The sequence below is a fragment of the Monodelphis domestica genome, chromosome 1 (assembly GCF_027887165.1).
Source record: "Monodelphis domestica isolate mMonDom1 chromosome 1, mMonDom1.pri, whole genome shotgun sequence".
Lineage (NCBI taxonomy): Eukaryota > Metazoa > Chordata > Mammalia > Didelphimorphia > Didelphidae > Monodelphis > Monodelphis domestica.
Genome location: NC_077227.1, coordinates 321,310,135 through 321,331,144, shown reverse-complemented (window position 1 = coordinate 321,331,144; position 21,010 = coordinate 321,310,135). Strand labels below are relative to the sequence as shown.

The window sequence follows — 21,010 nt, the reverse complement described above, 5'->3', positions numbered from 1 at the left end:
TTAAGTAGACCATCATGTCATCTGCAAAGAGTGATAACTTGGTCTCCTCCTTGCCTATTTTGATGCCTTCAATTTCTTTTTCTTCTCTAATTGCTACTGCTAGTGTTTCTAGTACGATGTCAAATAATAGAGGTGATAATGGGCATCCTTGTTTCACTCCTGATCTTATTGGGAATGCATCTAGTTTATCCCCATTGCAAATGATATTAGCTGATGGTTTTAGATATATGCTGTTTATTATTTTTAGGAATGACCCTTCTATTCCTATGCTTTCTAGTGTTTTTAATAGGAATGGGTGTTGTATTTTATCAAAGGCTTTTTCTGCGTCTATTGAGATAATCATGTGGTTCTTGTTGGTTTGCTTGTTGATGTGGTCAATTATGTGGATGGTTTTCCTAATATTGAACCAGCCCTGCATGCCTGGTATAAATCCTACTTGATCATGGTGGATGACCCTTCTGATCACTTGCTGAAGTCTTTTTGCTAGTATCCTATTTAAGATTTTTGCATCTATATTCATTAGGGAGATTGGTCTATAGTTTTCTTTCTCCGTTTTTGACCTGCCTGGCTTTGGAATCAGTACCATGTTTGTGTCGTAAAAGGAGTTTGGTAGAACTCCCTCTTTGCTTATTATGTCAAATAGTTTGTATAGTATTGGGATTAACTGTTCTCTGAATGTTTGATAGAATTCACTAGTGAATCCATCAGGCCCTGGGGATTTTTTCTTAGGGAGTTCTTTGATGGCCTGTTGGATTTCATTTTCTGATATGGGATTATTTAAGAATTCTATTTCCTCTTCTGTTAGTCTAGGCAGTTTGTATTTTTGTATATATTCATCCATATCACTTAAATTGGTATATTTATTGCCATATAATTGGGCAAAGTAATTTTTAATGATTTCCTTAATTTCCTCTTCCTCAGAGGTGATGTCCCCCTTTTCATCTTTGATGCTGTTAATTTGCTTTTCTTCCTTCCTTTTTTTAATTAGATTGACCAGTACTTTGTCTATTTTGTTTGTTTTTTCAAAGTACCAGCTTCTTGTCTTATTTATTAAATCAATAGTTCTATCACTTTCAATTTTATTAATTTCTCCCTTAATTTTTAGGATTTCTAGTTTGGTTTTCTGCTGGGAGGTTTTAATTTGGTCACTTTCGAGTTTTTTTATTTGCATTTCCAATTGATTGATCTCTGCTCTCCCTAGTTTGTTAATATAAGCATTCAGGGATATGAATTTACCTCTGATTACCGCTTTGGCTGCATCCCAAAAGGTTTGAAAGGATGTTTTGCCATTGTCATTTTCCTCGATGAAATTATTAATTGTTTCTATGATTTCTTCTCTAACTAAACGATTTTGGAGTATCATATTGTTTAGTTTCCAATTAGTTTTTGATTTGGTTTTCCATGTACCATTACTGATCGTTATTTTTATTGCCTTGTGGTCTGAAAAGGCTGCATTTATTATTTCTGCTTTTCTGCATTTGTGTGCCACGTTTCTGTGACCTAATGTATGGTCAATCTTTGTGAATGTGCCATGTGGTGCTGAGAAGAAGGTGTATTCCTTTTTATCCCTATTTATTTTTCTCCATATGTCTATTAATTCTAATTTTTCTAAGATTTCGTTCACTTCTTTTACCTCTTTCTTATTTATTTTTTGATTTGATTTATCTAAATTTGATAATGGTTGGTTCAAGTCTCCCACTAATATGGTTTTACTTTCTATTTCTTCCTTCAATTCTCCTAGTTTCTCCATTAGAAATTTGGGTGCTATATTATTTGGTGCATATATGTTGATTAGTGATATTTCCTCATTATCTAAAGTCCCTTTTAACAAAATATAATTACCTTTCCTATCCCTTTTGATCTGGTCTATTTTTGCTTTGGCTTTATCAGATATCATGATTGCCACTCCTGCCTTCTTTCTGTCAGTTGAGGCCCAGAAGATCTTACTCCATCCTTTAATCCTGACCTTGTGGGTGTCTACCCGCCTCATGTGTGTTTCTTGGAGACAACATATGGTAGGGTTTTGGATTCTAATCCATTCTTCTATTCGTCTACGTTTTATGGGTGAGTTCATCCCATTCACGTTCAATGTTATGACTGTCACTTGTGGACTCCCTGGCATTTTGATATCCTTCCCTAATTCTAACCTTTCTTCTTCAGCTCTACCTTTTAGTCCAGTGATTTACTTTAAATCAGTCCCCCTTGTATTTCCCTTTCTACCCCCCTCCCTTCTTATTCCCTCCCTTATTTTCCCCTGTAGTCTTTTTAAAAATTCCCCCCCCACCCTCTCCCTCCCTTGTACTGCTTCCCTCCCCACCAGTCTGTTTTTTACCCTTCTACTCCCCTATAGGGCGCAAATCTATTCTCTTCCCCAATGGATTGGATTGTTCTTCCCTCTTTGGGTCAGTTTCAAAGTACGTAAGAGTTGAATATTTCCTATCTCCAACCTCTTTACCCTTCCAGTGTATCGATGTTCTCCCCCCTCCCGCCATGAGCTTCTTTGTGACATATAAATTTACCCCCATTTGTTTCTTTTCCCATTTCTTTTAGTCATAACCTCTTTTCTTTTTTAGCTTTAGTCATGTATATATATATATATACATACACATGTATATGTATTTATGCATGCATATCTCTATATACCTATTTATGTCTTGTCCTTTCATCCTATACAGTTTGTCACTGTTCCCTCTGAGTGTAGTTATTCTAGCTGCTTAGGTGATAGCAACAGTTTTTAAGAGTTGCCAATGACCTCTTTTCTTATAGGGATACATATCATTTTAACTTATTGAGTCTCTTAAAAAAAACCTTTATTGTTGTTGTTTTTCCCCTCTTTTTTAATTACCTTTTGAGGATTCTCTTGAGTTCTGTGGTTGGACTTCGAATTTTCTGTTCAGGTCTGGTCTTTTATTTATGAATGCTTGGAATTCCTCTGTTGTGTTAAATGACCATACTTTCCCCTGTAAGAATATAGTCAGTTTTGATGGGTATTTCATTCTTGGCTGTAGGCCTAATTCTCTTGCTTTCCAGAATATCATATTCCATGCATTTCGGTCCTTCAGTGTGGATGCAGACAGATCCTGTGTTATCCTCACCATGTTTCCATGGTATCTGAATGGTTTCTTCTTGGCAGCTTGTAATACCTGTTCTTTTATCTGATTGTTTTTGAATTTGGCTATAACATTTCTTGGTGTCAGTTGGGGATTAAAAACAGGGGGTGATCTGTGGATTCTTTCAATCTCCACTTTCCCCTTTTGTTCTAGGATTTCGGGACAGTTTTCCTGGATAATTTCCTCTAGTATTATGTCCAGGCTTTCTCTTTTGTCGTGGTCTTCTGGTAGTCCAATTATTCTTAAATTGTCTCTTCTTGAACGATTTTCTAAATCGTCTGTTTTGTGAATGAGATGCTTCACATTTTCCTCAATTTTTTCATTCTTTTTGTTTTGTTTTATAGTGTCCTGCTGCCTTGTGAGGTCACTTGATTCTAGTTGTTTTACTCTGGTTCTTAAAGATTGGATTTCATCTTTGGCTTTTTGGTCATCTTTTTCCTTCTGGTCTGAGTTTCTTTGAAGATTGTCTTTCATCCTCTTTATCTCGTCTTTCATCTCCTTTGCCTCATCTTTCATCTCCTTTGCCTCATTTTCCAGCTGGATGATTTTGGCTTTCAGGACACTATTTTCTTGTTTTAGTTCAAGTGCCTCTGTTTCCAGATGACTTATATTAATTTTTAAGTTCTTTTCCCAATTGTCTTCAGCCTCTCTTAGTTGTGTTTTGAGTTCTTCCACAGCCTGTATCCAATTCGCTGGGATTTCTGGTTTATCGTTTGCTGATCTCTCACCCTCTGTTCCATTTGGTGAGTAGTAGCTGTCTATTGTAGTTTCTTTCTTCTGTTTCTGTTGTTTGTTCAAATTCACCCCTTCTTTCCTCCCCGTATTTGTCTGTGCTCTTGTTCCTCTCATTTTTTTGTTTTTTAGGGACTTCTATCAGTCTCCCCTCTTGGAGCTTTAACAGAGGATCTCTTGTTGTAATCTCTGAGGGAGGGTTGTTGGGGGTTTGAGCTTTCCTGTCCTCTGGAGGCTTTTGATTGGCTTAAAGTCCAGCAGTCAATGAGGATGGGTGGGGAGCCTGGGCTTCCCTGTGTTCTGGAGACTTTTGATGGGATTGAGTTCAGCTTAGTTGGGCTGGGTTTATTCTGAGTTTTAAACTTCCTGGACGGCTGGAGCAGATATGGAGGATCTCTAAAGCTCTGGCCAGGCTGCCAGGTCTATGCTCCTTCTAGACTGCCATCTTGACTTCGCCTCTAGGTTTCTGTTTTTTCAGAAGACCCAGCTCTCTAAGGGGGAAGGGGTTGTTGCTTGCCTGGACTCTGAGGGCTCCTGATGGGATTAGGTTCAGGTGGTGTGGGCCGAATGATCCCGGAGCCAAAAAAAAAAGAAGAAAAAGAAAAGCAGCAACCTCCTCTTCCACAGTCTGTGTTGAGTGCCCAGAAACTGGCCCGGGTTACTTTCAAGGTAGGCTCTTCGGAGCCACCCCTTTGCCAGCCCTGAGCCCTCTGTCCTTTCAGTAGCTCTGAGGGTTCCCGATGGGATTGGGCTCAGCTGGTGCCCCAAAGCTGGGACCTCCCCCGAGACCCAAATGGAAGAACCCAGCCAGGGGGCCACAGGCTTCCCCCTTCTCTCTATGCTTCCCTGCCGTCTGTGTTGGGCGCTCCAGAGACTGGCTCGGGTTGCTTTCAAGGTGAGTCCTCAGAGCCCTGAGGTTCCCGCTGCTGCCTTGGGCTCAGCACTCTGGGTTGGGGGGGATGGGTCCTGGGACCTTCTTTCTGTCTACCCCTTAGATCCGAGTGATCTAGGGTTCTGGCTTTTGGGGTGTGGTACCTTTTGATCCAGGTCCAGGAGGAGGTTTCCCCAGGTCTATCCTGTTGTTCAGCTTGAATTTCGGTGGCCTAGGAGCACTCTGTTTGTGATCGGTAGGGAAGGGTTTCTGAGGTCTGAACTTTCACTGCTTCTACACCGCCATCTTGACCGGAAGTCCTCCAGGTAAATTGTTTTATTTGGAAAATGGATAGTTATTATTATGCTTTGAAATGTCCATTTTACCCATCCTATATTTTCTTGTGAATTAAATTGTTTTCCTCCTTTTAGGTTTAATATTCCATAGACTTCTGAAATTTTATTTGTCCAGAACATAAAAACAGCACTTTCATTTCAGAAATTAATTTTGGAGTCTCTTAGAGAGATATTCAATTTACTACCTAGACCCTAAAAATCCCTTTAATATTAAAAAGGCATCAAACCTTCCTTAACTCTTGAGAAATTAAAACTATTTCCTCTCACAATGTTTAATTTTTAATTGTTTAATGTTTAAACGTTTCAATGAAAACAACCCAGAGGGCTCTACGAGAAAGAACACTATCCACATTCAGAGGAAAAAATGTGGGAGTAGAAACACCAAAGAAAAACAACTGCTTGATTACATGGGTGAGGGGGATATGATTGGGGATGTAGACTCTGGATGAACATCCTAGTGCAAACATCAACAACATGGAAATAGGTTATGATCAAGGACACATGTAATACCCAGTGGAATTGCATGTTGACTATGGGAAGGGCAGAGGAGGGGAGGGAGGGAGGGAAAGAATATGATTCTTGTAACCAAAGAATAATATTCTAAATTGACTAAATAAAAATAAATAAATAAATAAATGAAGAGGAAAAAAAGTTTCAATGAAACAAGTATTTACTTAATCTAAAAGTCATTTTTTCTTCCCCCAATTAAATCTAGTGTTTTCATCTAACTGAGGTATAATGGCACCAGTAGGGAATTCTTCTCGGGGCTACAGCTTACTTCTCTCTTAATTATAAACTAAATAAGAGTAAAGCATGGACTAAATCTGGTCCATAGACAAGTAGTTCCCCATTCCTATTGTGGTTCTTCAAATTTTGAAAGAGCTCTCAAATTCTTTTCAACTGAAAATACTCCTAAAAGTATTTCAAAAAGGATTTGATTTACAAAAAAAAATTTACATAGAGCTTTTCAGGAAGAAATCTATTACACAAAATAAGGAATACCTTATGTTCTGAAGTATCTATCTTCTTTAATTAGAGTTGCTATACTCCAATTGGGTGACAAATCTAATATATCATAAAAACAAAATTAGCCCATACTCTACATTGCCTGAAGAATCTGGCTACACCAAATACAAATGCATTGGACATTACTTTGCAGTTATTTGAACCTTCTGATTTTTACTTACCTTTCAAAATGCTGTTTCATCTGCTTACATGCGTAATAATTTCCATCTTTTATGTTCTGCATCTTTATAACTTCAGAAAATGTTCCCTCTCCTATTTTGCCAATTGCTTTATATTCTACAAACAAAAATAAATTGATATGTAAACCATTGTTGAAGTATTGATTTTTCATATTTGTCAACATAAACATCTAAAAATAGATTTTTTTTAACCTAAAGAATATTTTAATAGGAAAATGTCATTCTGGTTTTTGCTTTTAAACCTTTATCTTCTGTCTTTGAATTGATACTAAATATTGGTTCCAAGGCAGATCAGCAGTAAGGGTTAGACCATTAGGGTTAAGTGACTTTCTCAAGGTCACACAGAAACTGCTACAGTTTCCTTCTCCCCTCCCAAAGTTGACAAGCAATTCCACTGGGTTATACATATATTATCACTAAAAACCTACTTCCTTATTATTCATTTTTGTAATAATCTTTTAAAACCAAAATCTCAAATCATATACCCATAGAAACAAGTGATAAATCATATATTTTCTTCTGTATTTCTGCTCCCACAGTTCTTTTTCAAGATGTAGAAAGCATTCTTTCTCATAAGTCCCTCAGAATAATCCTGGATTCTTTGCAATGTTATTAGTATATGCTCAGTGTTGATAGGTCTGAAGACCTAGCTCCTTTGCTCTCTGGAATACCATATTCCAGGTCATCCAATTCTTTCACATAGAAGCTGCTAAATGTGTTATCCTAACTGTGGCTCAATGATATTTGAATTGTTTCTTTTTTTTTGGCTGCTTGCAATATTTTCTACTTGACCTGAGAGATCTGGAAATTGACTATAATATTCCTGGGAGTTTTCATTTTGAGACTGCTTTCCAGAGGTGATCAATGGATTCTTTAAATTTCTATTTTACCTTCTGGTTCTAGAATATCAAGGCAGTTTTCCTTGATAATTTCTTAAAAAATGATGTCTTACGTGATGTTTTCCCAATCAATAAATGATCAAAGGATATGATCAGGAGTCAGATACAATTGAACTACAATGGCAGGGAAAATGCATTTTACTTCAGTAGAAACTCAATCATAAATCACAAATATTAGAGGTACAAAAGTTTGCTAATCATAAAAAAGGAAAATACCAGTAAATCATGTTTCTATAGCTGTTCAGAGTAGGGTCAAGTGGTAAAAATACTGGGCAGTATCATGCTAAGGTAGCCATCACCCTTCACTTTTCATCACAATCTTCAAGAGGGGCTGGGAGGGTCAACAGTCATGTTGAGCCACCCTTCCCCCCCCCCCCCCCGCCACCTCCCCTACCAAACCAGAGTGAGCTACCGGAGCGCTCACTGGGACAGCGAGTGAGTGGGAATGTCTCTGTCTGGGGGGAGCACTCCAGAGTCCTTGGGATCTGGGGACTACCAGGAAAAAACGTCTCAGGGCGGTTTCACAGGAGAACCCGGCACTGAGCACAGGGGGTCTGCGGAGCTGTAGTAAATATCAAATTTAGATAAATCAAATCAAAAAATAAATAAGAAAGAGGTAAAAGAGGTGAATGAAATCTTAGAAAAATTAGAGTTAATAGACATATGGAGAAAAATAAATAGGGACAAAAAGGAATACACCTTCTTCTCAGCACCACATGGCACATTCACAAAAATAGATCATACACTAGGTCACAGAAACATGGCACTCAAATGCAGAAATGCAGAAATAATAAATGCAGCCTTTTCAGATCACAAGGCAATAAAAATATTGATTGGTAAGGGTACATGGAGAGCCAAATCAAAAATTAATTGGAAATTAAATAATATGATACTCCCAAATCGGATAGTTGGAGAAGAATTCATAGAAACAATTAATAATTTTGTTAAAGAAAATGACAACGGCGAGACATCCTTTCAAACCTTATGGGATGCAGCCAAGGCAGTACTTAGAGGAAAATTCATATCCCTGAGTGCATATATTTAAAAATTAGGGAGGACAGAGATCAAGGAATTAGAAATGCAAATCAAAAACTTGAGAACGAACAAATTAAAAACCCCCAGAAGAAAACCAAATTAGAGATCCTAAAAATTAAGGGAGAAATTAATAAAATCGAAAGTGACAGAACTATTGAGCTAATAAACAAGACTAGAAGCTGGTACTTTGAAAAAAACAGACAAAATAGACAAAGTACTGGTCAATCTAATGTAAAAAAGTAAAGAAGAAAGGCAAATTAACAGCATCAAGGATGAAAAGGGGGATCTCACCTCCAATGAAGAGGAAATTAAGGCAATCATTAAAAACTACTTTGCCCAACTATATGGCAATAAATATACCAACCTAGGTGATACGGATGAATATTTACAAAAATATAAATTGCCTAGACTAACAGAAGAAGAAATAGATTTCTTAAATAATCCCATATCAGAAAAAGAAATCCAACAGGCCATCAAAGAACTTCCTAAGAAAAAATCCCCAGGGCCTGATGGATTCACCAGTGAATTCTATCAAACATTCAAAGAACAGCTAACTCCAATACTATACAAACTATTTGACATAATAAGCAAAGACGAAGTTCTACCAAACTCCTTTTATGACACAAACATGGTACTAATTCCAAAGCCAGGCAGGCCAAAAACAGAGAAAGAAAATTATAGACCAATCTCCCTAATGAATATAGATGCAAAAATCTTAAATAGGATACTAGCAAAAAGACTCCAGCAAGTGATCAGAAGGGTCATCCACCATGATCAAGTAGGATTTATACCAGGCATGCAGGGCTGGTTCAATATTAGGAAAACCATCCACATAATTGACCACATCAACAAGCAAACCAACAAGAACCACAGGATTATCTCAATAGATGCAGAAAAAGCCTTTGATAAAATACAACACCCATTCCTACTAAAAACACTAAAAAGCATAGGAATAGAAGGGTCGTTCCTAAAAATAATAAACAGTATATATCTAAAACCATCAACTAATATCATTTGCAATGGGGATAAACTAAATCCATTCCCATTATCAGGAGTGAAACAAGGATGCCCATTATCACCTCTATTATTTGACATTGTACTAGAAACACTAGCAGTAGCAATTAAAGAAGAAAAAGAAATTGAAGGCATTAAAATAGGCAAGGAGGAGACCAAATTATCGCTCTTTGCAGATGACATGATGGTCTACTTAAAGAATCCTAGAGATTCAACCAAAAAGCTAATTGAAATAATCAACAACTTTAGCAAAGTTGCAGGATACAAAAAAAAACCCACATAAGTCATCAGCATTTCTATATAATTCCAACACAGCTCAGCAGCAAAAAACTAGAAAGAGAAATCCCATTTAAAATTACCTCAGACAAAATAAAATACTTAGGAATCTATCTCCCGAGACAAACACAGGAACTATATGAACACAACTACAAAACACTTTCCACACAACTAAAACTAGACTTGAACAATTGGAAGAACATTAACTGCTCATGGGTAGGACGAGCCAATATAATAAAAATGACTATCCTATCCAAACTCATTTATCTATTTAGTGCCATACCCATGGAACTTCCAAAAATTTTTTTTACTGATTTAGAAAAAAAACATAACAAAGTTCATTTGGAAGAACAAAAGATCAAGGATACCCAAGGAAATAATGAAAAAAAAATACAAAGGAAGGGGGCCTTGCAGTCCCAGATCTCAGGCTATATTATAAAGCAGCGGTCATCAAAACAATTTGGTACTGGCTAAGAGACAGAAAGGAGGATCAATGGAATAGACTGGGGGCAAGCGACCTCAGCAAGACAGTATATGACAAACCCAAAGATCCCAGCTTTTGGGATAAAAATCCACTATTTCATAAAAACTGCTGGGAAAATTGGAGGACAGTGTGGGAAAGATTAGGTTTAGATCAACACCTCACACCCTACACCAAGATAAATTCAAAATGGGTGAATGACTTGAACGTAAAGAAGGAAACTATAAGAAAATTAGGCGAACACAGAATAGCATACATGTCAGAACTTTGGGAAAGGAAAGACTTCAAAACCAAGCAAGAATTAGAAAGAGTTACAAAATGCAAAATAAATAATCTGGAATACATCAAATTAAAAAGTTTTTGTACAAACAAAACCAATGTAACCAAAATCAGAAGGAAAGCAACAAATTGGGAAACAATCTTCATAAAAACCTCTGACAAAGGTTTAATTACTCAAATTTACAAAGAACTAAATCAATTGTACAAAAAATCAAGCCATTCTCCAATTGATAAATGGGCAAGGGACATGAACAAGCAGTTCTCAGCCAAAGAAATCAAAACTATTAATAAGCACATGAAAAAGTGCTCTACATCTCTTATAATCAGAGAGATGCAAATCAAAACAACTCTGAGGTATCACCTCACACCTAGCAGATTGGCTAACATGACAGCAAAGGAAAGTAGTGAATGCTGGAGGGGATGTGGCAAAGTGGGGACACTAATTCATTGCTGGTGGAGTTGTGAATTGATCCAGCCATTCTGGAGGGCAATTTGGAACTATGCCCAAAGGGTGATAAAAGACTGTCTGCCCTTTGATCCAGCTATAGCACTGCTGGGTTTGTACCCCAAAGAGATAATAAGGAAAAAGACTTGTACAAGAATATTCATAGCTGCACTCTTTGTGGTGGCCAAAAATTGGAAAACGAGGGGATGCCCTTCAATTGGGGAATGGCTGAACAAATTGTGGTATATGTTGGTGATGGAATACTATTGTACTAAAAGGAATATTAAAGTGGAGGAATTCAATGGAGACTGGAACAACCTCCAGGAAGTGATGCAGAGCGAAAGGAGCAGAACTAGGAAAACATTGTACACAGAGACTGATACATTGTGGTACAATCGAAGGTGATGGACTTCTCCATTAGTGGCAATGCAATGTCTCTGAACAATCTGCAGGGATCTAAAAAAAAGCAGAGGATAAACTGTGGGAGTAAAAACACCGATGAAAAGCAACTGTTTGACTACAGGGGTTGAGGGGATATGACTGAGGAGACACTCTAAATGAACACTCTAATGCAAATACTAACAACAGGGAAATGGGTTCAAGTCAAGAACACATGTGATAACCAGTGGAATCGTGCGTCGGCTATGGGAGAGGGAAAGGTGGGGGATCGGGGGGGCCGGGAGGAAAGGAAAATGATCTTTGTTTCCAGTAAATAATGTTTGGAAATGACCAAATTAAAATAATGTTTAAAATTAAAAAACAAAAAACTATCAGCAAGTGTCATCAGCAATGGGGATAACTTAGATGGCTTCCCAGTAAGATCAGGAGTGAAGAAGGGATGTCCATTATCACCACTACTGTTAAATATTGTACTAGAAATGCTAGCAGTAGCAATTAGAGGAGAAAAAGAAATTGAAGGGATCAGAGTAGGCAATGAGGAAACAAAACTATCACTCTTTGCAGATGACAAGATGACATGACCTAGAGAATCCAAGAAAATCAACTAAAAGACCTAGTAGAAACAAACAATAACTTTAGCAAAGTTGCAGGGTACAAAATAAACCCCCATAAATTATCAGCACTCCTATATGTTTCCAACAAAACCCAGCAGCAAGAGTTTGAAAGAGAACATACATTTAAAATTACTCTAGACATGATAAAATATTATATGAACATAACTACAAAACTCTCTTCACACAAGTAAAACGAGATCTAAACAATTGGGGAATCAAGGAAAATAAAGAAAAAAATGTGAAGGATGGATATCAAACTATACTATAAAGCAGTGATCATCAAAACTATATGCCAGTAGGCTTAAAGATAGAAGGGTGGACCAATGGAATAGAATGGGGTAAATGACAGTAGTAAGATAGTGTTTGAGGACAGCAGTCAGATAGTGTTTGAGCTTTTGGGACAAGAATCACTATTTCATAAAAACTGCTGGGAGAACTGGAAAACAGAAATTAGGTTTAGATCAACATCTTACACCCTATACCAGTGGTTCTCAACCTTTCTAATGCTGTGACCCTGCAATACAGTTCTTCATGTTGCAGTGACCCCAAACCAAAAAATGATTTTGGTGGCTACTTCAAAACTGTAATTTTGCTACAGTTATGATTCGGAATGTAAATACCTGATATGCATTATGTATTCTCATTGCTACAAATTGAGAGGTTGAGAACCACTGCCCTATACTAAAATTAACTCAAAGTGGGTAAGTCACTTAAATATAAAGAGGGAAATCATAAACAAATTTGATGAACATAGAATAGTATATCTGTCAAATCTATGGGAAAGGAAGGAATTTAAGACCAAGCAGGAGATAGAAAACACTACAAAATGTAAAATGAATAATTTTGATTATATTAAATTTTAAAATTTCTATACAAACAAAGCCAAGTAACCAAAATTAGAAGGGAAACAACAAATTAGAGAAAAAATGTTATAACAAAAACCTCTGACAAAGGTCTCATTTCTCAAATTTACAAGGAAGTAAGTCAATTGTACAAAAAATCTAGCCATTCCCTAATTGACAAATGATAAAGGGATATGAATAGGCAGTTTTCATATAAAGAAAGCAAAACTATCAATAAACAGATGAAAAAGTGTTCTAACTCTCATAATTAGAGAAATGCAAATCAAAACAATGCTGAGGTACCACCTCATACCTATCAGATTGGCCAATATGACAGTAAAGGAAAATAATAAATGTTGGCGGGGATGTGGCAAAATTGGGACACTAATACATGCTGGTGGAGTTGTGAATTAATCCAGCCATTCTGGAAGGCAATTTGGAATTATATGCAAAAGGCTTTAAAAGAATGCATACCTTTTGATCCAGCAATACCACTATTGGGTTTGTACCCCAAAGAGAAAATAAGGAAAAAGACTTGTATAAAAATATTCAAAAGCCACACTCTTTGTGGTGGCAAAAAAATAGAAAATGACAGGGTGTCAACTGATTGGAGAATGACTGAATAAATTGTGGTATATGATGGTGATGGAATACTATTGTGCTATAAGGAATGATGATCTGGAGGCTTTCCATATGAACTGGGAGAACCTCAATGAACTGCTGCAAAGTGAAATGAGCAGAACCAGAAGAACACTATACACAGAAAGTAAAACATTGTGGAAAAATCCAATGTAACAGATTTTGCCAGGACACTCCTGAAGGACATATGTAAATAAGAATGCTATCCACATTGAAAGAAAGAACTATGGGAGTAGAAATGCAAAAGCAAAACATGACATCACTTATCAGATGTATGTATGGGTATGTAATTTGGAGACTAGGGTTGTTTTTTTTTAATCGCTCTATAGCAAAAATGAATAATATGGAAATAGGTATATCAAGTGACAACATTTGTACAACCCAGTGGAATTGCTTGTCAGCTCTGGAAGGGAAGATGGTTGGGAAAGAAAATGAATGGAAATGGAAAAATATTTTATATTTTTATATAATAAATATAAATATAATAAAAAACATGGAAAAATATTTTAAAATAAAGTGGTAAAAGAGACAATAAATAAATAAATCCACCTCCCATCCTACCTTACCACTCCCTTAAAGACACCACAATTATTCCAGTCATCCAGGTTTGCAATCCTTGAATCACTCTCAACTCTCTGCTCTTGTTCACTTCCCCACATATACAATTAGTCAAGTTTTGTCAACATCTCCCATACCTTGCCAAAAGAGGCCATCAAATCCAACCAACCCTCCTCACTCAAACAATTTTACAGATAAGGAAACTGAGGTTCAAAGAAGCTGTGTGATTTGCCTATAGGCATACAAATTAAGTATACAAGATGGTATTTGAATTCAAATCTTGAGATTCCAGAATCACTGATTTTTCTACTATAAAAGGATATCCCAGTGAGAACCCTCCAAGCTCCTGAGTAAGGTAATCATGAAACTTTCTGTCAAATCTCTTTAAAATCTGAATAATTTCCCTCTCATTTATGATGTCTTTTAAAAGTTTGGCTTGATAACATTGGTTGTTCTCAAAGGGAGGCATACCAGTGGTTTCTTACATTAAAACATATATCCTAATTTTCTAAGAAGTATTCAGTTTGCTAAAAATGTAATTTAGGGGCAACTAGGTGGCTCAGTGAATCAAGAGCTGCTCTTGGAAATAGAAAGACCTGGGTTCAAATCTGATTTCAGACACTTTCTGACTATATGACCTGGTAGTCTCATCTCAGAAAGTTACAAATTCCTATGAAGGAGAAATATAATGGAACAAAGCAGACAGAGCTATCCATTGCTGCAAAAACTACTTGTCTTGGATAAGAAACCCTGTAGTTTTGTCTAAAAGGACTTCTTTCGGGGTCAGCTGGGTAGCTCAGTGGATTGGGAGCCAGGCCTAGAGATGGGAGGTCCTAGGTTCAAATCTGGCCTCAGACACTTCCCAGCTGTGTGACCTTGGGCAAGTCACTTGACCCCCATTGCCTAGCCCTTACCACTCTTCTGCCTTGGAGCCAATACACAGTATTGACTCCAAGATGGAAGGTAAGGGTTTAAAATAAATAAATAAATAAAAGGACTTCTTTCACAGTTATAAAAGTCTTTGGTCACTTCCATTTGTCTCCTACCCTTGAACAAAAAGCATTTTCTTATTCTGATAATAAATATAGCCAGCTGCATTACAAACATTCCCCTTTTCTCCTTAACTGTCCCCTACTTTCTCTACTCCCTGTGAAACACTTTATCATAACTTGCTGCAGAATGGTACCAATTGGCTAAGTATTCAAAGTGCACAGGAAAGGTTATAAAATCTGTCCCCTAGAAAAGCGAAGCTGCTTTTCAGAGAGTAGAGGCATGCTAATAAATTTCTTTGCTTTCAGTTTGGCTTCCTATCTTTGACTAACAATCAAATCCCCACCCCAAGAGATCCTATTCCTCTCAATCAAGAGAATTCTCCAGCATTAGCTTCCAGAAATAAGATAATAGCCCTCTATACTCTTTCCTGGTCCAACCTTATATAGAATAGTGTAATTAATTTTGGGAACTACAATATATAAAAGGTACTTATAAGCTAAAAAGCAACCAAAGGGATGCTACCCGGATAGTGAAGGACTTCAAATTCATGCCATATGAGCATTAGTTGAAGGGGATAGATACATTATTTAAAGAAAAGAAGACTCACAGAGCACAAGACAGCTGTCTTTAAGTGTATGAGATGTTCTCATATAAGACGGACTAGACTTGTTCTATCTGATGCAAAAAAGCAGAACTAGTAATAAGGGGTAGAAGTCACAAAGGGGCAAAATTTAGGCTTGATGTCAGGAAAAACTCCCCAATGCTATCAGTTGTCTCCTAAGTGGAAAGGGCTGCCTTGAGAGGTAGTTGGCACACCTTCACTAGAGACTTTTAAAGAGAGGCTAGAAGAACATTTCTCACTTGTCTTAAAGCAGGACTCCTTAAACATAACTATTGAAATAAGATAATTACTCGAGTTCCTTTTAACTCTAAAATTATATGATTCTGTGACTCTCTGGGAGTCAATTTCCTCATCTTTAAAAAAATGGAAATATGTTTTTCAAAGTTGTTCTAAGACTCAAATTAAGTACTGTACATTGAGGACTTTATAAGCCTTAAAGTATCATGTTAATATGCTATAAGCATCATGACTTTTATGCAAGTGATTTGCAGAGGACAAAGCATCATATAAGTAGCAGCTATTATTATTATTATTATTATTATTATTATTATTATTATGTTGTTGTTGTTGTTGTAATACTATTTTGGTAGAAGGAGTGCCAATACTTTGGATCTACAAATTGTAAAGTACTCTATAGAAACTAATTGTATTAAAAGGAAAGATGTAAATAATATACTACCAAGAAAAAAAAACTACAGTCATTTCCCCTTTATGATTGAAGAATGGAATGATCTGACTCAATACTCGGGTTATAATCATATACCATGACAAATTTTTCAAAGAACTGGATTTTTTAAAAAAATGTAGATAAGTATAACCACACTGACAATTTAATCTTATTTCTATGATAAAGCAGCAATTACATTTATTAAGTACTATGGAAAGCTAGAGTAAACTATATACATATATTAAAATTCAAAATGAGATTTCACTTTATAAACTGACTAACATTTCTGTATGTTCCAAGAGCATTTTGTATAAGTCTATATACAGAAACAAAATTTCAAAGAAAGTTATAGACAGTTCAGTTTCTCCCTCTATGAAATTTTGAAGTTCATCTAGGGCTCTTTCAGATACACACAGAGTTTACCTCAAATGAGAGCTGAAGGGAAGAGGGGTTGTTCACAGTGAGGAGAAAAGAAAGTTTATGGTTAGTGGAAAGATGATTTGTTAGACATCTTCCAGTTCTAAAAGCCTATTGTTTTACAAATTAAAACAAAAATAAAAATCATTCCTAGGTTGCTTCACCATCTCACCTCCATCCTCTTGATGAAAATGCAATGCACTCCAATCTGAACTCAACCCTAAAGCCACCACAAAAGGGGGCGGGGGAGGTCTAGATTCTTTTTAAGGGTCATTCCTTAACAAGAAATATTTGATTAGCAACTCCCAATTAGGCAGAGGCTGGGTCGAATTTTTTCTATTTGCCCTCAGCACCAAGCCCAGCACCAGCAAATAGTAGGCCTTAATAAACAAAAATATAATGTGGAGAAAAAAAAAACAGCTAAATCAAGAGAACCAGGTTTGAATCATGGCTCTGCTACGCATTTACTTCCACAAACACCCTTAGCCGCCTCACTTCTCCTCCCTCTCCGGGCCTCAGTTTCCTCATCTGTAATATCATGATCCCACTATCAGAAAAAATGAAGGCTGGACAAGGAAGTTCCCTTCGAGCTCTAAATTTCATGAACTTAAGGAATGGGTGAAGATTGAATTAAGGGGGATATACCATTAAGGCTGCCTCACCACCCCCATCTCCTCACCTGCTCCACATCCCACCCACCCCTTTTACCATGGCGCCTCCCCGTGGCTGATTTTCTCTCAGCCGGGACCCCCTGGTCAGGAGGAGCTGGGCCATCGCCCCCCACGGAACACCTGCGCCCAGCCGACCGCCTCCTCCTCGGGCCCGGCAGCACCCCACCCCTCAGCCCCGACCACCAGGCTCCATTCACTTACTCTTCATCTTCAGCTCCAGCCGGGCGGCGCCGGGTCGGGCCGGGCCGGGCCGGGCTGGGCCAGTCCGGGCTGGGCTGGGTTGGGTTAAGCTGAGATAGCCCAGGGACCACACGCCGAAAAGAGGCGGAGGCGGAAAAAGAGAAGAGGAAGTGGGGAGGGAAAGATGACTTCTCCACTTCTCGAGTCCCCGGAGGTACAGTCCCCAGAAGCCGACCCTCGGCTACAGCCCCTACAGTAACGAGCCTCAAGGTCCCGCCGCCATGTTGTATCGCTGTCACCCTGGCAACCACCAAGGCCCCAGCTTCCATCGACCAGCGGCAGGGCGGGAGGATAGCTGCGCACGCGCGCACAAGCTCTGAGCTCCCGCAAGCCTTTCTGCTCCCTCGCCCTCTACGCTTGACTTCATTGTGGCCCCACCCAGCTTCTGCCTTTCCAGGCGCAGTCACATTACAGACTGTCGGCTCCACTCCTCCTCCGTTGCTAAGCACCTGTCTCCTTAGAGCGTTCCTGGGTTTCTAGGTTCCCTGAATCGGGCGGGGGGCGGGGAGGCGGGCGGGGAGGGAGTCGCTTTCCACTCCATTCGGTAGGCCTTCGTAGTTACGGCTTCTTTTAGATGGCAGTGTAGCTGCTTTGAGGCTCTGTATATCTCATAAATGTAATTAGCCAGGTCAGCTTACCAATCAATGTCGACAATTTCAATTGGCCCTTAAAAGAATTAGCTCTTGAGAAGGAAGGGGCCTCAGTCGGCATCTAGTTCATTTTGTAGATGAGAAAACTGAAGTTCAGAGAAGTGTAGTGAGAAACAATCATACAGCTAGTAGGTGGCGACCAGAGATTTAACCCCCCAACCCCATCTTTTAAGAGAGATAACTCATTTATACATTTATTCACATAAAATAAGTATGTAACATTACACATATTCTGTATATTTATGTACTTGGAAGGGTAGGATAAAATTTCTTGTGGAAGTATAGAAAGCAAGAGAAACACAAAGCACAGGAATATTTACCTGTTCTGAATAAGCAAGCCTGTGTATAGTTTTATTCTGAAATTATTGACATGTGCAGGAGGTAGAAGTGTGAAGGATGATAGTCTAGAGTTACTTTTATGAGTATAGTAGGGTTTTTATTTTCAACCTAGAGAACTCCTAGAGGATTTCCAGGAACTTTGAAGATAATCAATAGCAATTCAACAAGTATCAATTTATTAGAGACCCACCACCTGCGCAAAGTCAGGAGGTAAATACAAAGATGAATGAGGCTTGACTACCCTTTGAAGGAATAACCCCTCCCAACTTTATTTCTTTTATAGTAACACATCAGGCCAAATTCAAAACCAATTGCTTCCCTATCCATCCCAAGTCTGTTGGTTCTATCCCTCCAAAGGTCTCTTGCATTTAATCTTTCTGGTTCACAGCTACTGCCACTGCCCTAATCCAAACCCTCATTATCTCATACTTTAATTTTTTAAATTCTCTAACCAAATTCCTTGCTTTTGGTTTCTTACTTCTCCAAACTATACTATGCTTTTCCAAATTTTCCTAAAACATCAGTTTCCTTATAAGTCCCTTGCTCCAAAATTATCAAAACCATCCCACTTTTTACAGTACAGAGTCAGCTGCCAGTTAAAAGGCATTTCTTCAAACATGCAGTTTTAATTATTAAATATCTTCTCTGAAGAATAGAGCCAAACTCCTCCATTTAGTTGATCCATCAATGAATAAACTTATTAAATGCCTACAATGTTCCAGGCCCTGTGTTAAGTGCTAAGGATACAAAAAGAGGAAAAGACATTCCCTACCCTCAAGGAGTTTATAATCTAATTGGGGAGACAACATGGAAACATATATACAAAGTAAGAGGGTTTCCTATAGAAAATGGGATTTTTAGGTAGGACTTGAAGGAAGCCAGAAAGGTCAGAAATTGGAGCAGAGTGGAGGAGGGAAAGTATTCTAGGTGTAGGAGACAGCCAGAGGGTGTGCCAAGACTGGAGACATAGAGTCTCTTGCTGGCAGAATAGCCAGGAGGCTGTCATCAATCATTTCCAAAGGTAGGTTCACCAAATTTACCTGTTCCCAGGACAGGCAGTCACTGGACATTCTCCTGTTAAATTTGTATATGGGGATATTCAATTTTTTTTTATGTTTATCAAGTTCAGAACAAAAAATAAAAATTAGTTTTAAAATATAAAAGATAGCCATCTAATACAACTCTTTCTTTTGTGTTCTTTGTCAAATCGGTTCATTCTTCAAATGAAAAAACCGAGGCCAAATGACTTACCCAAGATCATGCAGTTAATAAATATTGGAGCCTAAATCAGGTCCCCAGACTTCCAAATGCAATTTTTTTTTTTGCTATTTTATGCTGCCAATAATATTTAAGGGGAAAAAGTTTTCTTACCATTGTCAAATTTTTTCCTAAGAGCAAGGTAAAATTTCCCATACTATTCTTGTAAATAAGACTAATAGATGTAGAGAATAATGCAAATAGGTCCATTTCAAGCTTTTTAAGTGATCAGACCCAAAGAGTAGTTATTAATGGTTCTATCTAAACATTAAAGGAGATGTCTAGTGGGATGTCCCAAGATTTTAATCTATGCTTGGCACTGTGCTATTTAAAACTTTTGTCAATTATTTGCATAGATGTATAAACAGCATACTAACCTAGGTTGTAGGTGATGCAAAACTAGTAGAATTAGCTAACACATTGGCTGACAGAAGCAGGATTCAAAGGGATCTAGTCTAGAAGATCAATCCAAATTCTAATTAAATGAAATATAATACCAGCAAGTAAAAATCTTGTCCTTGGGTTTAAAAAAAAAAAACTGCACCAGTACAAGTTTGGGGAAATCATGGCTTAGGTAATAGTTCATGTGAAAAATCTTAAGATTTTAGCTTAATGGAAGCTAAATCCACAATATGTTGTGGAAGCTAAAAAAGTTAATAACTTACCCAAGGTTAAAATAGTAGCCCTAGAATCTTAACCAGGTCTCCAGACCCCAAAGCCACACTATCTCACTCTACTTCACTGATTCTCATGCATAATCAGACCTGTGCATAAAATTATTTTAGTGGCTAAGTGAAAGATGGACTGGAAAAGATAAAGAATGACTACAGAGAAAACAGAAAGCTATTTCCATGGGCCCACGTACACAAGTACTTCATCAGTTATCAATGATTACACTCTTGTCCAGACTCTGGTTCACTTGATTTTTCTTCCTGGATAGATACTACTGAAAGTTTAGAACTATAGCAATCAAGCATATTTCAAATATGGCATAGCTGGATCATCAGAGTCTCATAACAGTCTTATGTGATTGAATCAGTCCAAGAACCTAGAATTGCACAACCTGTGATGGCCAGCTATGTTGACAGGGAACTTCTGCTTCATCCTAGAATTTATTCCTTCAACTCAAGATTCTCTCACTCACTCAATTCATGGAATTAGGTCTGAGTAGCAGTTGAAATGTAGGCTCTAAAGAAGCTGTATTCATGTGCCCTTCCTCCCTCACATTCATTCCCTGATATTTTCTACTCCTGTTCAACATTCCATTCTTTTTCTCCACTAAATTTTGCTTTACACATTCAGTAATTCCTATATGTTCATTCCCTAAACAAAATAGCCAATGGTCAATTCCAGGGTGTTGTTTGCAAATGTTTAACAACCAGTCTCCAAGAGAGGAAAA

General features: G+C 37.7%; 1 protein-coding gene across 5 annotated transcripts in view; it reads right to left on the bottom strand.

The window, feature by feature from the left end:
* Positions 1-17,768, bottom strand: part of MOK (MOK protein kinase) — a 101,661-nt gene extending 83,893 nt beyond the window's left edge. For 2 of the 5 annotated variants that reach the window (XM_056811248.1, XM_056811249.1), the window contains exons 1-2: positions 17,327-17,345; positions 6,257-6,371 (exon numbers count right to left, since the gene is read on the bottom strand). Coding sequence is in view for 2 of the 5 variants with exons in the window: in XM_007473551.3 (XP_007473613.1) it covers positions 6,257-6,371; positions 17,327-17,333 (122 nt within the window). In the remaining 3 variants the exon portion in view is untranslated. Of the gene's footprint in view, positions 1-6,256; positions 6,372-17,326 lie in introns of those variants that run through there. The other 3 variants (XM_007473551.3, XM_007473550.3, XM_056811250.1) reach the window with 3 other exon arrangements.
* Between the last annotated feature and the right edge of the window lie 3,242 nt (positions 17,769-21,010).